The 21,308-nt window shown below is 31.8% G+C and overlaps 1 protein-coding gene across 6 annotated transcripts; it reads left to right on the top strand.

The window, feature by feature from the left end:
* Positions 1–6,104: 6,104 nt before the first annotated feature.
* On the top strand, positions 6,105–16,155 carry LOC103501412 (uncharacterized). 6 transcript variants are annotated; one of them, XM_008464993.3, is made up of 4 exons: positions 6,105–6,328; positions 8,140–8,351; positions 15,712–15,860; positions 15,940–16,155. In XM_008464993.3, the coding sequence occupies exons 1-4, from the start codon at positions 6,283–6,285 to the stop codon at positions 16,025–16,027; spliced, it is 495 nt and encodes a 164-aa protein (XP_008463215.1). In that variant the 5' UTR covers positions 6,105–6,282; the 3' UTR covers positions 16,028–16,155. The 6 variants fall into 6 exon arrangements, with proteins under 6 accessions (XP_008463215.1, XP_050936429.1, XP_050936430.1 ...); XM_051080472.1 differs by having other exon boundaries at positions 6,158–6,328; positions 15,749–15,860; XM_051080473.1 differs by having other exon boundaries at positions 6,159–6,328; positions 8,203–8,351; positions 15,749–15,860.
* Positions 16,156–21,308: the final 5,153 nt, after the last annotated feature.

Below are 21,308 nucleotides of genomic sequence, written 5' to 3'. Positions count from 1 at the left end.
AAAAAAATAAATAAAAAAACTCAGTCAACATGCGATTAATTGACCACTCGCACACGTAATATATTTGGTATACGATCTTGTACTCGTTGAGATCGTGTATCGAGATATTGATACACGATTGTTTAGATTTAGCTACACGATTGATTGGATTTTGCTACCCAAATCACCAATATCCCAACAATTTGTTTTCAAGATCTTTTATATTTGCCTATTTGTTGAACAAAATAACACTTGAAAAAATAATAATACTAAGATTTATGATAGATTGAAAACAAAGATCATGATTTCAAAAAAAATATAAAAGAAAAATTGAAGAAGAAGAAAAGAAGAAAGACGATGGAAAGGAAAAGAAAATTTGCAGAAAAAGAGAAGATGGAAAGAGTGGGCAAACATGTATTTAAAAAAAATGTCCGACTTCATGAATTTTTAAATTTTGTTACACGAATCATAGAATATTTACGATGTTTTGTTATATTTATGAAAATTAATCTTAAAATAAATTATAAAGAAAGAAAAAAGAAAAATTACCCAAAATATTATATTACACTATATTATATTCTCGACACTAAACTAATAAGAATATTTGTTTGCAGATACAGATACGAAGATTCGCACTTTATAAAATTTGGATGTTTAAATAAATTTTTATTTGAAAGACACAATATTTTAGTTATGGTGACAGAATTTAAGTGTTGGTTGGAATATTCCATTCTTTGAAATATGTTTTTAGTTGGAAATGCAAATTGAGTAAATATTACTGAAGTTTATATTTGTGGAATAATTTCCCTTCTTCAATTATTTTATTTTTTATTTATCGAATAACTTCGTCTTTTTTTTCTTAATCTATATTTATGATTATTGAGAAATTATATTTTACAATTCGATACTTCAAATATACAAATCTACCAACTTCAAACACTTCAAACCTAATTAATATTAAAAGTGATTGTAATGTGTAGTAATTTTAAAGGTTCCTAACTATATAACAATGTGTTTTAGAAAATGACATTTTCAAATATAGCAAAATAAATAAAAAGTATTACAAAATATAACCGAATTTAAGATTCTACGACACTAGTATACATTTCTATCGATATCTATCGATTTCTATTTTAAAAATTCTCGACAATTTATCATTTACGAGAATTTATCTTTAAAAGTTATAAATATAACAAGATCTATCGACCATAAATTATGCTATATTTACGATTTTTATCCAAATTTTTGGAATCGTTTTAATTTAAAAGACTATTTTTTTTAGAAAACATTTGTTTTTATTTTTTATTTTAATTTCCATATTAAAATTTCCTCCATGCGAATTAATTTATATTAAAAGTACATTTGTACAAATTAATCTCTTTAATTTAATGAGTTCTTCGTTTCTCTCTAAAGTTCGAAAGCATATAATTTTCTAATGATTTTTGGAAAGCCAGCTAATTTGCTTTTCCATCATATTGCTATTCATTTCCCCCTTCTTTTCTTCTTTATTTTAAAGTCTATATTATCTTTATTAGAGTTATGGTGATTAATAATTCCAAGGGAAATTGTGATGAGTTGGAGAAGAAATAGAATATTTAAAAATCTATGAATGATTTCATTGATGATTTGCGATTGTATAAAATTTTTAAATTTAATATCTTTTTTAATTATACTAAATTTATTTTTGTTGGTGTATCACCTATGTATATGTATATATGTAAAATGAGTTAGAACTTACTTGTCCTATTTTTGTCTTCATTCACTTGTTTTATAAAAAAAATTAGACGGTCGAGACATGACATTGTATGCTTCAAATATTCGTACACTTTCCTAAAGGAAGAAATCCATAACATCAAAGAGCATGACCATCCAACTCGAGAATGCTCAAAACCACGTATGTTAGGGAACAAAATTTCAAACTTTACAAATTTGATATCAACAACTAAATTTGTTATATATAAAATAAAATGAGATTTACACCATTTGGTATTAAATACTATAAGAAAAAACTGAATCCTTTAAAATTTGTGTTTGTATAAATAAAAACTTCAAACTTTTCACGTACAATATATTTCTTGTTCATGTAAAATTATTGTAAGTGACAAACTTCGAAAAATATTTACAAAATATATCAAAATTTTAGATTTTATCATTGATACACACAAATAGACATCGATCTACTCTATTAATGTCTATCATTGATAGTATCTGAAATTTTGTTATATTTTATAAATATTTAAATTTATTTAGCTATATTTAAAAGTATCTTTTATTATTTTTCGATATTTAGATTGAAGAAGACATCTTACAAAATTATAAAGCTATGCTTTGCTTATAACTTATATGGATGGAAGCCAACTTCAGAAGCAGCGTTGTATTTGTAGGGTCAAATTTGGGAGACATTTTGAATAAGTTACTAAACAGAACAATCTTGTCTTTCAAGCAATACAAAACCATTGCAACAAACCTAAAATGGCATGTTCCTTACTATTATTACCATTAAGTTGTGGGCAATGATGAACATTTATCTGTATCATCATTTTCTTTTTTGAAACTTTCATCATAACATTTAGAAATTCAAGCACTTTGTTTACAACTATTTTAAGTAATATCTAAAAAAAATTGGAGGAATATTGCACATTTATAGTTCTAAAATATAATTGTTTTGATTCTCTTCTCTGTCTGTTTTTTCTTAATTTGATTTTCTCTCTCTTTGGTCGAGTATTTGTCTGTGTGTTGAATACTCGACTAAAACAATATATTTTTTTTAATTTAATAGCAATTTACTATTTAAAAAATTTAATACTTATTTTTGCATCAATCCATTTTTTTTTTCTTCTTAATTGAATGTTTATTTTCCTTTTCTTTAACCGAAGACAATAGGAAGGAAAAATCTAAAATTTAATAATTTTTTCCGACTAAGAAAATGTATCATCATTTATACTTCTTTTTTCGTCGTATTTTTTTAATAATTAAAAAATTTATCAATCCTTTTATGATCATTCTAGATTTCATGGAGTGTTTTAGATGCCCTTGAAGAAATTATATTAATATAACATTTAGAAAAATTATTTATCAAATTAATATTCTTTCAAAACTATTTTTTTGAAATGACGCGGTTTTTATTCTATTGTCAAGTCTTCATTTTATTTTATTTTCTAATTTTTCCCTCCTTGTAGTTTAATTTTTTTATTTAATTAAAATGTGAAAAAGGAATTTTAAGGAATTAATTAAAATATGATCAAATTAAAAGAAGTTTAAAATATGTGAAATTAAGAATTTGAATTAAAAGAGAAGTTTAAAATGTGTTAAACTGAGAATTTGAATTAAATAAGACAAGAATTTTAATTAAAAAAATAAGGATTTGAATTAAAAAAATGTGTTCGTTTAAATATTTAATTTAGTACTAATTTATTTTTCTTTCCAACGAAAAAACCTAGCTACCATCCTTTATGTCTCTTTATGAAATTTTCAGTTTATTTTCAAATTGATGAAATTTCTTTCAACTTTTTTTCTTAAAAATTTAAATTTCCAATTATTTTACATTAATTTTCCATTTTATTTTTACATTTATTACTTGACATGATAGATTTGTAACGACCAACCATTAATCGAGTGTGTAACCTTCTTCCGACTTCTTATATTGAATAACCCACTTTGTCGCTGTTGACTCTACTACTTTATATGATACATGACTTTTAATAGCAAAACATTTAACCATATGTTGTAGCATTTATTTGTCTTAAAATATATAATCATTCCCTTATACAATTTCATGTGGTCGGTCACCACCTGTACTATAATTGGATCATGTTCTTGAACGCCATCTATGCATTCATGTCCAACTTAGTGAAAGTATTTGAGGGAAATTCATGTTTGCAACTATCAAAGTCCATCTCTTCGAATTCATCATTAGCCTATTTTCTAAAGTCTCTATATTCATTATTGTTAGCTAGGATTTCTTCATCATCGTACACTTGTTATACATCTGATTCGAGGTCAACATCAACATATTCTTCGAGTTGTGGTTCTGCACTTAAGTTTATGCCCAAATCTATTTACACACAGTCACATACAAATTTGTTTTGTTTTTTTTTTCTTTTAACATTAGACCTAACAACAATTTGTTTTTTTTTTTTTTAACTTTTAGATACAATTGATACGCTATGGATTTTCGAATGTGTTTGTAAATATAAATAGGTTATGACCATGTGTCAATTATGCAATATTCACAAAAATTGTGATTTGTAGAATGTGTTTTTAAATTTGAATTAAAATGTATTTTCTGTTTAAGATTTAAAGAAAAAACCAATTTGTTTTTTAGATGGTCGAATGTTAAACTTTTGACCAAACACCAATTTATTTTTAGTCTTCCCAAATAGGTTCTTTAACAAATTAAAGAAAATAATAAAAATAAAAATAAAAAATTTAGAAATCACAACTAAATCCAAAGTAGTTAATCTTCAAATAATGCATATTACCTAAGTCGAGCAGTAAAAATGTCTTGGACTTCATACTTTGTGGAGTAGAGTATTACTAAATATATCGATATTTATTTTATCAAACTAGTTTTCTAATTAATTAAAATGTTGATTGAGAGTTTTACGTGGATAGACAAAGTGCATGAAGTAAAGACCAGATATATTAATATCATTTCTTATGAAAATCTACGATTGTACTTTTAGTAATTGTTTATAATTGGAAAATAGTTAAAGATAAGTTAATTTTTTCTTATATCAATCCAATGTGAAAACATATGAGAAGACTATTCATCTATCATATATTTTGATCGTTCTGACAATTTATCTTGGGCAAACTATCTATGATAGTTTTGTATGGCTCCCAAATAATCTGAAACATAACATATTATATTAAAACAAATAATTCCTTTATACAATGTTGTACTGCTACTTTATATGATATATGATTCTTAATACTAAACACCTGACCATATCTTATATCATTTCACTGTTCACATTAAAAAAATCAAATAGCAAAACCAATTTTTTTAATTTAAAAAGCTAATACCGATCAAATCAACTATCAGAAAAATTAAAAAATAAACCATCATTTCCTTTTGTTTTCATATTGGTTTCAATTATATATATCTATACAAATTAAAACCTTATTATAGATTTATCTAATGTTAATTTTTTTAATATTAAAATATTGCTAGGAATCGTATTTTTACCCACGGTTTTTTTTCTTTTATTTTTATTTATTTAAATATTGTGTATTTAATGATTATTTTCTTTATTTTTAAAATTAAAATTTCTAACAAAATATTTGAAAATAAAATAAAATTTAAAAATAAGATAAAAAGTGAAAAGTAAACATTCTTGAAGAGAAAAAGAACAAAAAACTTAAAAGTAATAAACAAAATGGAACAAATGAAAAGAATAACAGAAAAAATCCTCAACCGACTGGACATGTAACAACAGAATATCTCATTTTTCTCTCATAGGAGAGTGTTCTCCATCTTACCTCATAAGAACGTCGTCCTTCTCCATTTTCTCTCTCTTCAAGATTGGTCTTCCGCTACAAATTCCTAATAAGTTTTAAGACAACCTTATTCTACTTATAAAGTTTTGGAATATTTGTATAAATCATCTGGAGCCATACATTCTGCACAACGTCAACAAAGATATAAGAGAAGACTAGAAATGTTTGCAAGTGCATGTAGTGCTTTACCGCATATGCTTCAATGTCTATGTCAATTAAAGATCGTCTTCGATAGATTTACTTAGAATTAAGATTAAGTCTTATTTTTTTTAAGACAAGAGTGAATGTCCAAACTAGCTTCAATCAACCTCGACTTAACGGTGGATGACAAGAATGAAAAGGAGGTACAGTCCACATTCAATCTTTGCTTAACTTGCTTGGCAAATAACACTCTTTAACCCATTAAGATTCACAATACACATAGTTAAATCTATGGTTGGTTTTTTTCACAAGTAGTGAACCGATGGATTTTTTTAAATTAAAATAAATAAAATTAAAATAGATTTTCCAAAGTATAAAATTCAAATTTATTTCAAATAGATAGATGAATATTTAAAAGAATAGACTTTGCCAACGACCCGATTTGAGGATCTATTAATAATTTTAAAGATTCAAAGGACCATATAGAAATGAACCTAAAAATCTGGTCTTTTTAAAATTTACATTACATAGAACTAGAAATTGCGTTTTGCCAAAAAAAGAAGAGAAAATAATCATCAAATAAAAATATCTCTGAAAAGATAAGCAGGGACCCAAGAATTTGGGAACGCCAAGCAACTACACACTGGAGTTCGTTTCTCAATGGAGCTAACTCTGCCTACCCCCTTGTTTGTCTCCATCCCCAAGAGTACGCTTTAATTCTTGATTTCATTTCCATTTCTCTGTTTCCCCAATTCAAATCATCACAAACTTAACTTACCCATGTTGCCAATTTGGGTTTTTTCCCATTGAAATTTATGCTCAAGACTCATATTAAGTTTCAGAGATTGATGTACATGTGGGTTCTTAGAGTTTTAATTTCCACCATTTCTTATAATGCGATTATCCGTTCTTTCTCTTTGGTCTTTCTGCAAGAGGGGTTCAGTCAATTTCTTTGTCTATATGGGAATTTTCAATGATTATATGACTTTTGTTTGATTGGAGTTGTTTTGCATGATTTGGTTGTGCTGGACAGCTTTGAGAGACTAGATTTTGTTGGTCTGCTATGATTAATGTGATTGTTTAGTTGCTTACTCATCTATATTGTAGTAATTAAGATGAATATTGCTTGGCTGTTGGCTAGCATTTTCTTAGCTGTTTGAAAGGTTTGGAATAAGACTCTTGAGTGATATGATGGTTGACAGTGAAGGGTGTTGTATCACATTGCTGGAATTAAGGTTATACACTAGTTCATGATTAAGATCTTCTATTTCTAGTAAATTATGGTGAAGGGAATATAACAAAATTTGTGAAATCTAGGTCACAAAGTAGTGCAGCGTGCCACTGTTGAAGACATTGGTTTCGTATTGGGGTGCTTTAAGAGCACTTTGTAGGTGCCTATTGTCACAAGGGGAAGCCCTTTAGTTTCTCTTGAGGATGACAAGGTGTCATTGATGTTGTGATTCAGAACAATGTCTCAAACTCATGTGGAAGACACCGTCTAAAGTCCCTTTAGGAGGTTGTGGCATGTTATTTACAACATGCTGGCGGGGCTAGCTATTTGAATGTGGTTGCTTACACAGTTTTCATAGCTGTTACTTCGTAATTCTTTCCGTTACATTCCATTAGAAGGCTACATTTGATCTGTTTTTAGGAGGATGTGTGGTAGTTCTTTTACGGTCTTACTTGAACATGATCTGTTTTTTAGGTTGTACAACTGTCCTTGAGTTCTAAGATTACCAACTAAATTTTATCTATAAGATGACCTTTCTCACCTAAGTGCTACTGTTGACTGCCTTGGAAAGAAATTTTGGATCTCATTTTGTTTAGCCACATTTTTGGCTCTCCTCTTCCCAAAATTCAACTTTAGTTGGTTTCATCATTGACCCATTGCTCATGCCATCGAACAACTTTTTGTCCATTCCTTCGGAAGCATCCAATTTTTATTTAGGAATGCTTACATAAGTGTTTACAAGCTTCAATATGACAAGTTGAAATTGTAGCAAAATCTGGGAGATCAGTCATTTTGATGCTTCTATTTGGTCCACTACTAGTTAATTATGATGCCTTTTTATACCCGTTTGTATATTTTCTTCAATAAGTGTCCTGATGATTTACTTCACGTAGACCTCACTTTTTTTTTCATTTATTTTATTTTTTCTCCTTCCTTTTTTATATTTCTGTTCTTATTTTAACAGGTTATGCTCACAAAACCATCTTCTTTACCTGTTGCATTTAGAACTAAAAACTAGCTTTGACAAATTTTATTAAATCATATCTCTGAAATTAGGGGAAAAAATTTGTTGCTTAAAGCTCTAAATCGAAATATGTGAGCAAACCATGTGTGAATTTATTATTTCTTTCCTCTAGACTTGTTAGTTCAGACGGTGAAGTTTCCTTATTAGATTAAGGGGATCGAAGGAGTTGCTAAATTTTTCCTTTGCTGTACTGGAATCTACATATTGAACTTATGCTATTACGTCAAAACTTTCTGCTGATTAGAATGCTCTTCATGTGAAGTCGTTAGGAGTTCTAAACCCAACAACCATGGCCTTTGCTTGTTGAACTCTATTCCTCTTTCAGCTGATATGAAACTACAAGGAGGAAGAAGAACATTGACTATAGCTTCCTCTCTACCTGAAACCGCTGCTTCTGTGGCAATTGCTGCTACAGTTGTAGGCGCAGCAGCCACCTTCCTTTCCAGAAGAAACAAAGATTCTGAGGCAGTGGAGGTGTGCTTTTACATCTGAAATGCTGTTTTTTGCCATTCCCTTATTGTCAAGTCTCTGGAATCTGCATCTTGTCAGTTACACTGTTTTTGTATAATTATCTAAGAGGCACAGGCACTTGCATTCAGCTTATGTGTCCATGTTTCATACGTGTTCGTTACTTGGACACTCCAACACTTGTTTGACACACATCAAATACTTGTTGGCACAATAGACATATTAGACAGGTGTTAAACTTTAAAAGATAAGATGGGTCAAATATTTGTTAGACATGTATCTAACACTTGTTTCATGCTAAATAGACACATAGTAATTTAGGACAAAAATAATAAAATTTGAGGGTAAAATAAATCAAGTTCATTTTTTAAGCATATAGATGCACTTATTGGATTTGAATTTCTTTCTTATATAGAAATGATATATATTTTATACCTTAAAAAGTGTTTTCTTGTCATGTTCACATCCTATTCTTAAAAAATAATGTGTCACACATGTCTGTGTTGTGTATTACTCATGACTTGAATTCATATTTGAATTTCTTATCTACCAGATTTTGGTTATTGAACTACCCCTATGCTAAATGCTTAAGTTGATAGGTGCATTTGATCTTTTATTCATATTCTTAATAGAGTAGGTTACTTGTGGACTTGAAAATTAGCACAATACCTGACTATCAATATCTATTTAGGAAGAAATAGTGTTAAGGAAGTTCAAACATTGAATTTCCAGTTATAACATGCTAAATGGCCACTCTTTTTTTTTTTTTTTTTTTTTTTTTTTTGCGTCTTTTAAAAGAAACAATTGAATTGAAGTATGAAACTTACAAAAGCGAAGAAAGCTGTAGTTGGAAGGAGTTACAATAAACATCTCCAATTGGACAAAAGTCAAATTTATTTAATTTAAAAAGAGGTGACAATTTACACCAAGATATAGTTAGATAAATAACATTCTCAAAAAACTTATTATAGTCGTGTTCTGTCATCAAAATTCCTTTGATTTCTTTCCATCCATGTAGGCCATCGCAATGTTTTTAAATGCCTAAAGGCACACTAGGGCACAATGGTCCTTTAGATCCCAGGCGCAAGTCGCACGAAAAGGCACAACCTTTTTTTTTGTGAAGCGCACTACATATGGAAATATTACATTCAAAAGAGAAGGGATAGTTGAAGAGGAAATATGGAAAAAAAGGCCACAAACACAAGATATTTTGCTTTTAGGCTTAATAAACTTGATTCTTTTAGTTATTAAAGAAGGAAAATCCTTAATTATTACAATCTTTTAAAAATAATGAAAAAGCCTGGCTTAGGGCTCTAAGCCTTGAGGCTTCACAAAAGGCGTGTGCCTGAGGCACTCCTTATTTTGTGAGCCTCGCCTTGAGCCTAGATGCACGTTTGAGAGGTGTTTTCAAAGCACTGGGCCATTTTAAAGAGTTTCTACCTCTTTTTGAAAGGATGACCCAAAACAGTAGTGGAGAGGAGAGCTTTTGGATTCTTTAGGAGAGCCAGAGACCAATTGAAAGCATATCCTTCTAAAAAGCTGATGCAAAAAAACAAGTAGAGAAAATGTGTTATTGTGAATCTTCATCCTTCTTACGAAGAATGCACTGTTTGAGCATGTAAGATCATGGATGGGATCCTTATTTGGAGCTCGTCTTGGGTGTTTGTCGTGATATTTATCTTTCCATATTGCCTCTGTTATTAAAGTTTGTAGAGCATCTTGAAAGACCCCCAATTATTCTACAGTATAATAGAAGGGGGAAAAAGAAGTACGTGTGATAAATAAGCTGTGTTAGTTAAGGCAGTTAGAGTGATATAAATAGCATGGGATTTTGTAATAGAGAATTTAGGCTTGTTCATCCTTTAGAGAAAGGAGACCAAGATAGTAACCCTAGTCCATTGAATTGAGATCTTCTCAATTCAATAGTTTCTGCAATATTCTATCAATTTGATGAAATAAAGAGAGGATTTCTACTTGTTAGTTCTGGTCTTCATCATTTTGGTATCACAACGTGAATTCTGAGGAAGAAATAAAAAATGGTTCAAACGTGAATTGAGGAAAGGATGGAATTGAGCGATCAGGAGATTGCCAGCATGAAGAAGGAGATGAGCAAAATTCCTGTGATCGAACTTAGCTTGATCGAGATCACGAAGAACCTGGAGTTAAGGCGATTACAATTCGAGAAGCAACAACAGGTGATATTGATGTTTATGGAAACGAAAACAAAGGAAGGATCAATGATGAGTGAACAACTATCGGAATCAATGATGCGCGAATCGCCGGCAACAAATACAAAGGAGAACGAACGATCTTCCAATCGCGAAATTGGTTCCAAAAAAGCCGATAAGAAGTCTAATACAGAGGATAACAATGGCGACCGAAACAAATTTAAGAAAGTCGAAATGCTGGCCTTCAATGGCGAGGATCTTGACTCGAGGTTGTTGCGCGCAGAAAGGTACTTTCAAATTCACAAACTTAGTGAATCCAAGAAATGGTAGTTTTGATCATTAGTTTCGAAGGTCTAACATTAAATTGGTACTGATCACAAGAGGGGAGAGATAAGTTTCTAGGTTGGGCGAATTTGAACGAGCGATTATTAGTACGTTTTCGGTTAGTGAGAGAGGGATCAATCTGTAGAAGATTCCTTCAAATTAAACAAGAAACCACTGTAGAAGAATATAGAAATCTGTTTGACAAATTAGTAGCTCCTTTATCTGATTTACAAGAAAGAGTGATTGAGGAAACATTCATGAATGGGTTGTTTCCACGGATAAAGGCTGAGGTAGAATTTTGTAGATCAAAGGGACTAGCTAAGATGATGCAACTTGCTCAGTTAGTTGAGAATAGAGAAATCATTAGAGGGGAAGGCAATTTAAATGGTTACGCGGCTGGAAAATACCCGCCAAATTCTAGAGGAAATTCAAGAACTACTGGGAACACCTCTATAAATGAAAACAAGGAAAATACTACATTTCCTATAAGAACCATTACCTTGAGAGGATCAAATACCAATGAAGTTAAAAGGGAAGGGACATTCAAACGATTGCCTGCTTCTAAGTTTCAAGCTCGTAAAGAAAAAGGCTTGTGTTTCAAGTGTAATGAGAAGTATTCGGCCGATCATAAATGTAAGATGAAAGATCAAAAAGAATTGTGGATGTTTGTTGTAATAGATAACAATGAGGAGTTCGAAATTATTGAAGAAGAGGAAACAGAAAGAAAGGAGTTAAACGTTGTGGAAGCGAGGGGAGTTAACACAGGCTGTGTTGTATTATCGATTAATTCCGTGGTAGGATTGAATGATCCAGGGACCATGAAAGTGAGAGGGAAGCTACAAAATGAAGAGGTTATTGTGTTGATCGATTGTGGGGCCACTCATAATTTCATTTCTGAGAAATTGGTGAAGTTATTACAACTATCAACCAAGGAAACTCCTCATTATGGAGTCATTTTAGGGTTTGGAAAAGCAGTCCAAGGCAAGAGAGTTTGCGAAGGGATAGAAATCCAGCTTGACGAATGGACTGTGAAAGATGAATTCCTGCCGTTAGAAATTGGAGGTGTTGATATTATTCTTGGGATGCAATGGTTGTACTCTTTGGGAGTAACCAAAGTTGATTGGAAGAATTTAGTTTTGACATTTCAGCATTAAGGTAGAAAAGTGAGCATAAAGGGAGACCCAAATCTCACCAAATCTCGAGTGAGCCTTAAAAACATGATGAAAACCTGGGGAGAGGATGATCAAGGTTTTCTTATTGAATGCAGAGTGATTGAGTTGAAAAAAATGTCAACGATTGAACTAAATGAAGATGAGGGCATGTGTGCTGTGGAAGAATCACTGACAGTAGTCTTAGAAAATTTTATAGACGTGTTTGAGTGGCTTGAAAAGTTACCCCCAAATAGAAGCGCTGAACATCACATACACTTGAAAAAGGACACCAATCCTATTAATGTGAGACCTTATAGGTATGCCTATCATCAAAAAGCAGGAGATGAAGAAATTGGGTTATAAGGCTGAGTAATAGTCCTTATTCAAGTCCAGTGCTTCTAGTAAAAAAGAAGGATGGTAGCTAGCGTTTTTGTGTGGATTATAGAGCATTAAATAATGCTACTATTCCGGACAAATTTCCTATACCAGTTATCAAGGAGCTATTTGATGGGTTGAGTGGAGCTTCATTGTTTTCAAAGATTAATTTGAAGGTTGGTTACCATCAAATTCGAATGAATGAAGAAGATATCGAAAAGACAGCCTTTAGAACTCACGAAGGGCATTATGAGTTCTTAGTCATGCCTTTTGGGCTTACTAATGCGCTGGCCGCTTTCCAGTCACTAATGAATAAGGTATTCAAGCCATTTTTGAGGAAGTTTGTGTTGGTTTTTTTTATGATATTCTAATTTATAGCAGAAGCATTGGAGATCATTTAAGACATTTAGAAGAAGTACTTAAAATCCTGAGAGAAAACGAGCTATATGCCAATATAAAGAAATGCAGCTTTGCAAAACCTAAGGTTGAATACCTAGGTCATATAATATCAGAACAAGGAGTAGAAGCTGATCCAGAAAAAATTAAATCAGTAGTTGAATGGCCGTGTCTAACCAATGTGAGAGAAGTTTGTGGATTTCTTGGTTTAACAGGGTATTATAGGAGGTTTGTTCATCACTATGGATCAATAGCTGCTCCCCTAACTCAGCTACTTAAACAGGGAGGATTTAAATGGTTAGTGAAGTAGAAGAAGCCTTTGAGAAGCTTAAAAAGGCTATGTTGACTTTCCCTGTTCTAGCAATGCCTGATTTTTCTCTACCATTTAAAATCGAGACGGATGCATCAGGATATGGAATAGGTGCTGTGCTGATTCAAACAAAGTGGCCCATTGCTGTTTATAGGCATACTTTGGCTATAAGAGATAGGGCAAGACCAGTTTATGAGAGAGAGTAGATGGCGGTTGTTTTTGCTGTCCAAAGATGGAAGCCATATCTGTTAGGGACTAAGTTTGTGGTCAGAACAGATCAAAAGTCATTGAAATTCCTACTTGAACAAAGAGTAGTACAACCACAATACTAGAGATGGTTAGCCAAACTCCTGGGAAATTCTTTCAAAGTGGTGTACAAGCCAGGGCTAGAAAATAAGGCAGCAGATGCCCTTTCCAGGATGCCATCAGTCGTGAATTTGTACAGTTTAACAGCTCCAACTATTGTTGATCTTGAAACAATTAAAGAGGAGGTGAAAAAAGATCACAAATTGCAAAAGATAATAGCAGAAATGAGTGGTTCAGGAGAAGCAATCGAAGGAAGTTTTTCAATCCAGCATGGGATGTTGAAGTATAGCAGGAATTAAAGATCAAGATTTAGAAATTATACTTCATACATATCATGATCCGGTTTTTGGAGGCCCTCCAAATTTTTGAGGACTTATAAAAGATTGACTGCCGAGTTATATTGGGAAGGAATGAAAGTGGATGTTAAAAAATACTGTGATGAATGCTTAGTATGCCAAAGAAATAAAACATTTGCCTTATCTCCTGCTGGTTTACTTTTACCCTTGGAAGTACCTAACTAGATTTGGAGTGATATTTCTATGGATTTTTTAGAAGGATTGTCTAAGGTCCATGGTTTTGAAGTGATATTTGTTGTGGTTGATCTTCTTAGCAAATATAGCCACTTTCTATCACTCAAACATTATTATATGGCCAAGACAGTAGTTGATGTGTTTATAAAAGAAACTGTGAGATTACATGGCTTTTCTTCATTAATAGTTTCAGACTTAGACAAGGTTTTTCTTAGTCACTTTTGGAGAACTTTTCCGTCTAGCAAGAACTAAATTGAACCGAAGTACAGCCTATCATCCTCAATCAAATGGGCAAACTGAAGTTGTAAATCATGGAGTAGAGAATTACTAGAGAGTCAAAGGAATGGGTGAAGTGGTTGCTGTGGGTTGAATACTGATATAATACAACATACCAGAGAGCGTTGGGGATAACACCCTTTCAGGTCGTTTATGGACGACAACCTCCTCCTTTAGTTTATTATGGTGAAAGAGAAACATCGAATTCTACCTTAGATGAACAGCTCAGAGAGAGAGATGTAGCTCTAGGTGTTTTAAAAGAGCATTTACAAGTGGCTCAAGAAAACATGAAAAAATATGCTGATAAAAAGAGGAGGGATGTGTAGTATCAAGTAGGCGACATGGTGTTCCTAAAAGTAAGACCCTACAGGTAGTTGTCCCTAAGAAAGAAAAGAAATGAAAATCTCTCTCCTAAATTCTTTGGACCTTACAAAGTTATTGAGAAGATTGGTCCTATGGCCTATAAACTGGAATTATTAGTTGGTACATCCATTCATCCAGTCTTTCATGTTTCTCAACTGAAGAAGATGATCAGTGAACATGTGAATGTGTATTCTACAACATAGTACCTAACTGAGACTCATGAGTGGAAGGTTGTTCCTCAAGAGGGTGTTGATTATCAGAAGGACAAGTCTGGAAACTGGGAAATGCTGATTGGTTGGGAAGGTCTAACGAAGTATGAAGCAACGTGGGAGAGATATGAAGAAGTACATAGACTATATCCAGATTTTCACCTTGAGGACAAAGTGAATTTGGAAGGGAGGAATAATGATAGACGCCCAATTATTCTACAGTATAGTAGAAGGGGAAAAAGAAGCACGTGTGATAAATAACATCTGTAATGAGCTGTGTTAGTTAGTTAGTTAAGGTAGTTAGAGTGAAATATAAATAGCATGGTTTGAGCGGGAAGAGGGGTAGGAATTCTATAATAGAGAATTTAGGCTTGTTCATCCTTTAGAGAAAGGAGACCAAGATAGTAACCCTAGTTCATTTAATTGAGATCTTCTCAATTCAATAGTTTCTACAATATTCTATCAATTTGATGACATAAAGAGAGGATTTCTACTTGTTAGTTTCGGTCTTCATCACATCCCCCCTTTGTTCTGAATCACTAAGCATATTGGAAAACGTATGATTGGATTCGAAAAGGATTAAGGTGTAAGGCACACAAGTAAACTTTTTTAAGCAACAAATGTGGAGTATGGTGATTTGGACCTCCCGACCTTAAAAGAAAAAAGTACACACCAATTAACGCTAAGCTAGGCTCATAATGCTCATGTTGGTGATAGAAAGTGGTTTAATTCTGCCTATTTGGCTATGTCCTCACTCTTAAGATTTTTTAGTTTTATGTTCCAAATGTCAAGATCTAGTGGCAACAAATCCTTTACAGCAGCAAATTTCTGGTTTCCATAAACCTTACTAAACTCAAATATCTTTAATTGGTGTGGTTGTGTTACATTTGATCCTTTCTTTTCTACTGACTTATTTTGTGGATTGTCTGAAATGCAATGGTTTCCCTTTAAATTTCAGGTTCCTTTGATAACATGTGAAGATTGTGGTGGTTCAGGCTTATGTTCGGAATGCAAAGGTGAAGGTTTTGTGCTTAAGAAATTGTCAGATGAAAATGCAGAGCGGGCGAGGTTGGCTGCGAAGAATATGGCCACTCGATTCACCGCAGCGTATGATTTTCTTGACACACTCTCCTCTTTTTAGAAGCTTATACTTTTCAACTAATAATCTTACTTTAATCTTTCTCAGGCTTCCTAAAAAATGGAGTTACTGTTCCAAGTGCTCTTCTGCTCGATCTTGTAGTACTTGTGGTGGCAGTGGGACCTTGAGCTCTTAGAAATTTCGATAAAGTGATGAATTCTTTACAAATGTACATGAGAGTTTAGATCACAAACGCTGGTTTTATTGTTTAAAGGAAATTTGACTTGTTCTTTTATGAGTTTGCTGAATCAGTTTATGGTTAAACATATTGTAAATAACAACATTGACAAATAGGTGAATCTAATGCACAAGTCATACAATGTTAAAAACAACATAAAGGCAATAAGTCTAATTAACAGAACAATTACAATAATGTATCTACTTGTTAGACATTCTCTATATTGACTGTCAAATAGCTTATTTAGTTTAGGCTCCTTCTAAACTCAAGATTTTCTCTTTTGTTGCACAAAGAGTCTTCTCCTTTGCTTCTGGCTTTGGGTTACGGGGTACTAATTAGCCCACTCCCTTTTTCTTTCCAAGCTTCAAGCCCTAAGCACCGCCTTCACGTGATTGAATCCAAGAAGACACTTCTTGTGTATTCTTCATGGGTGACGATGATCTTGATCAACGTCATCTTCTCCTTGGTGGTTAATTGTCATTCAAGTTCGTCCTAGGGAAATTGAGTAGTAAACTTTGTGCGTAATGGTGTTTTTCCAACATATGGTGTCATTTGTTGATGTCAAATTTGGACAGGGAAAACACATCATACTTTCATGTAATAGTAGATATTTAGTTTGGGGAAGAGTATGACTTACAAGAAGAATAGACCTACGCACTAGTGTGTGCTTGCAACACAAGCTTGGATTTCAAGATTTTCTAGTTTTATACTATTTAATGACATTTAAGTAGGGTAATTAATTTAGTCTTTTTACAATGAATTAGAGTTTTATTAGAAGGCTATTTAAGGTTTGCTATTAAACCGTTTTAAGGAATTTTTGATAGTGAATCAAATTTAGCCTTCGTGTTTGTTTCAAGTTTAGTCAGAGAGCTTTGAATTTGTAATTCATGTTTGAGCTGCATGGCAAAACAATCAATTAAGTTTGATCATATTATCTTGTGGAGTGCTTGAATCTTGAGTGAAGAATTTGTTTTTGTATAAGCTATTTGATTTTAAGGCAATCCGTGTTTTAGGCTTCTAGTGATTGAGATTTGAGAAAACCGTTAAAATAGCAAAATATTGGATAACAAACAAAAAACTAGCAAATCCAAAAAATAATTTGATTTATAACAAAACCGTTTGCTGGATAATTCTTTTGAATTTTTTTCACCCGAGTATACCCCTCTACAAAGGACAATTCCTCGCATAGAGAGATAGTATATTTGTATAGGTAAAAAAAACAGAGAAAATACCAGCACAAATACAATGTATTTGTAAACACATTCGATTTTAGTAAATCTTAACTAAATCAAAAAATATTTGCAGAAGATTGTACTAATATCCCCTGAAGATATGATTTAAGTTTCAATTAGATTTGCAAATTATTAGACTTTAAATCAATTAATTCACAATTTTTTATATTCCATATTATTTATCAAAACTTTATTAAACAATACATATTACATATTTTTCATAACAATTTGAATCTACATTTTATATCATTCCTTACAATCGTCAATTTGAATTCAAATTTTAACTCGTATCCCTAAAATAATATCAAAGATAAATTCAACTATTTCACATTTTTTATTCTTCAAACTATTTATCATAAAATAGACATAAATTATACATAATATATATTTGATATTTATTAACATTTTGAGTTTAGAAATATATATCTTACCCTAAAATCATTAGTTTTAATTTAAATTTTATACCTTAATTTTAAATTCAAATTTTACATATTAATTTTAGATTGTTAGTTTGAATCGCTAAAATTGTGTTAAAAATACCAAACTTAAAATTGAGTTAGATTATCATATCCCTAAAATGATGGTAAATATAACAAATGTATGATGACTTCGAAGTATTTGAAGGGGACGAAGCTGGAAGCTAATCGTTTCTGCTTGAATGTTTAAATGCCTGAATGCGCATGATTTGAAAAAGATATGAAGCAACTGCAATTTTTCTCTTTAGATTTTTCTGTTTTGCTATTTCGTCAATTTAAAAATAAATTTACTATTTATCCAAAAATAACTTCCTATTTTGCCATTTCTCTTGTCAGTCCTTGAGATTTCATGCCAAGTTTTGTGAAGGCTTGATTTTGGGCTTGGCTAAGGCTAAACATGCTAGCTTGGACCAAGCCCATGCTAATTCCCTTTCTCTCTCTAGGCCTATTTTGGTTCTAATTTAGAGGTTTTAACTCAAATAACCTAATTTGACATATGAATTTACACAATGGGCCTAATTTGCCTATATATTACATAAAGGTCCTAATGAGTTTATTTTTTACACAAAAATCTGACTCAAACTACTACATTACCCATCTTTGCTAATTTACGAATTAAAAAAAAAGGGTAACTAATACGTTAATGGTGTGAAAAAGGGAGAAATTTGAAACACGTATGGAAAGCGCATAACGGGCAAAGGTGAAAACCATTATACTCTCCTTCGTGCTTCGATCATTAGGGTTTTCAAAAGCTTGTTCTTCTGTAGACATTCTACGTTCGGGCAAGTCGATTTCATCATTGTGTTCAAAAGCATTCTTCCTTTCTGGTGAGTGTTTTTTCTCTATTCTTATCTAAAATGAAAGGGGGTATATATGGAACTCTCTTTCGTGCGTAGACATACACCGTCAACCGCTCATTAGTGTTTTTAACAGCTCATTCTTCCCCAGACATTCAACGTTCGGGCAAGTCGGTTTGATCACTCTGTTCAGAAACATTCTACCTTTCCGGTAAGTGTTTTTTTGTTCTTATATGAAATTAAAAGCGGTATATATGAGATCAAAACATATTTATTTAACAGTCTTCCATCACTGTGTTTAAAATGTCGAAGAAATTAGGGTTCTAGTGATGATTAACTTTTTAAATCACCTTAAACTGTAGAGACTTTGTGTAAAACAAATCTCAAAAGTAATGCATGTTGTATATATTGAATGATTAAACCTCTAGTTTGAAGTCTGTATATATTGAAGTGTTGATTTAGTGTTTAAACAACCAATTTTAAGTGTAGATTCTCTGTATAAACCACAAATTAAGTAATGCATGTTGTACATATTTTTTTCCCGGATGTTTATATTTTTAAAAATCAAATGAAACAGGAAACACAAAGTGATTGAGCAGGATAAGGTTGCATTGTATCATATAATCTGTAGTTTATATTGTATGATAATATGTAGGATAAGGTTGAAAAAAATGGTTCGTAGAAGCGAAAAATGCCTAGGATCAAGACTGAAAAATATTAAATTAAACAAGAATGATTCTATTGTGATCGACGAATTACAAAGATATATTTCTTATTTACTGAATTTAAATTTAAAATTGTAGAAATAATTAAACACAAATATAATATGTGTATATATGGTAGGAGGAAGTAAGAAATGAAGAAAAAAATAGAATACCAACCACTACAAACTATATATTCAGAAGATGATGAAGAAGATTTAAGAGGATCGATAGTTACATAGATTGTTGTGTACCATGATCAGAAGTTTGTGAAAACGGATGTGGTATTCGAAACCCCGGAGGCAAAAATGACAAAAAACAACAAAGGAAAACAATTTAAAACAATAAGTATATGTTATATTTGTCATGTATATATTTTATATAATTTCTGCTGATGATTTAATTATATTTGTTTGTAGATTAATGAAGGAGAAATATCGTATGATGTACCACTAAACTTCTCATCAGAGTCTGATGAGGTTTATTTATAATCTGTACAAATTGAAAAATGTATTTTATACAAATGATATTCAGTTTTATGTATGAATAGAAACTAAGGTTAATGATATTCGATTATCTGTAGGACAATGTACCAATAGCCAAAAGGAGATTGTTCGAACGTGTGTTGAAGGAAAAAGGAAAGGAAACTCAAACTGAAAATGTACGTATATATGAAATGTAGGTATATAATAAACTATCGTTACATTACTACAAGCCTTTTATTGTTTATATAAAATGTAGGTATCTAAGAAGAGAAAGTTAGAGAAACTTGCGAAAGCAAGAGAACAGAAGAAGAATAATAGTAAGAAGATAAAAAAAAAAGTGTTTTAGTTGAGTAAAGTGCAGTTAGTTATCACTAACAAATGATTTTATAATTTAAAATGTATATTACTAATATTGATTCAGAAATCAACTCAGGAAAAAAGAAGGGGAAAAAAAACAGCCGACGTAAAGTAAGATTATGAGGTTATCATTAAGTTATTGAAATATACTTTGGGTAATGTAATTTAATAGTATATATTAAATATACATATAATGATATTGTCTTTAAAATTATGTGTGCAAGGTGCACCATTGATCTTGAAAAGGAGTCAATGGTCAAGAGTGCAAAAATTAAATATCTATGCAAGATTAGATGTATAAAAAGAAAATTAAGTAGTAGGAAAATAAAAGTATTTAGAAATATGACTTTTGGTAGTTTTTTAGACCTCAACTTCTCCAAATTCTAGAGCCAACTCCTATGCCACATAATCAGACGTCAATATACATTGACAAAGAACGATGAGTTGTGGTTTAATTTTGAAGGAACTATAGCTAAATTTGGCATTAGGGAATTCAAGGCAATAACCAGTTTGATTTGTGGTCCATTGCCAACTGTAGATAATTCTAATGTAACACCCCAACAATTTGGAATTTAATTTATCGTCTTAAGTGTAATTATGGGAACATTGGATGTAATTGAAGAACTTGATTAATTATATTTTGACTTTGTGATTAACTAAGTTTTGAGGAGTATAATTATTTATTTGGATGATAAAATATTGGTAGAAATATTGTTTGTAAATAAAGATGTTTGGTTGGTTGAGGAGAGAGATGTGGTGATTTAATTGGGAAAAGAAAGAAAAAAAAAATAATAATTAAAAGGAGAGAAAAAGGGAAATTTGGTGAGATTTGGAGGAGGAGAGAGAAGGTTGGGTTGTTTGGAAATTCAATAAGGAAAAGAAAAGAGGAATTTAGTATTGGTTTATTTGATGTTTAAATAAGACATAGGGACCCGTGCACCATAAAGACCCATCATCTTTTTCAAAGAAAAAAAAGGAGCAAACCCTAATAATTTTTTTTTGGAAACCCTAGCTGCCGCTGCCATCACCGTCGACCGAAGCCCGTCGCACCGCCGAGCTCCAGCCGTCACGCACGAATCTCAGTCGGTCTCCAAGCCGCTCACGTGGAGCCTTGCCGGTTCGTTGTCCGTCCAAGCGCCTTCGTCCCTGCGCCAGTCGTCGCGTTTGAGTCGAGGTCTGCGAAGCTGGCGC

This window comes from Cucumis melo, chromosome 12, assembly GCF_025177605.1.
Source record: "Cucumis melo cultivar AY chromosome 12, USDA_Cmelo_AY_1.0, whole genome shotgun sequence".
Taxonomy (NCBI): domain Eukaryota; kingdom Viridiplantae; phylum Streptophyta; class Magnoliopsida; order Cucurbitales; family Cucurbitaceae; genus Cucumis; species Cucumis melo.
Note: the sequence above shows the minus strand (reverse complement) of the source record. Positions and strands in the feature narration are given on the sequence as shown.

Coding starts and splice junctions, on each gene's coding strand:
- LOC103501412 (XM_008464984.3), top strand. CDS start 6,283: ATGGAGCTAACTCTGCCTACCCCCTTGTTTGTCTCCATCCCCAAGA. Junction 8,352..15,711: donor AAGATTCTGAGGCAGTGGAG/GTGTGCTTTTAC, acceptor TTTAAATTTCAG/GTTCCTTTGATAACATGTGA. Junction 15,861..15,939: donor GCCACTCGATTCACCGCAGC/GTATGATTTTCT, acceptor AATCTTTCTCAG/GCTTCCTAAAAAATGGAGTT.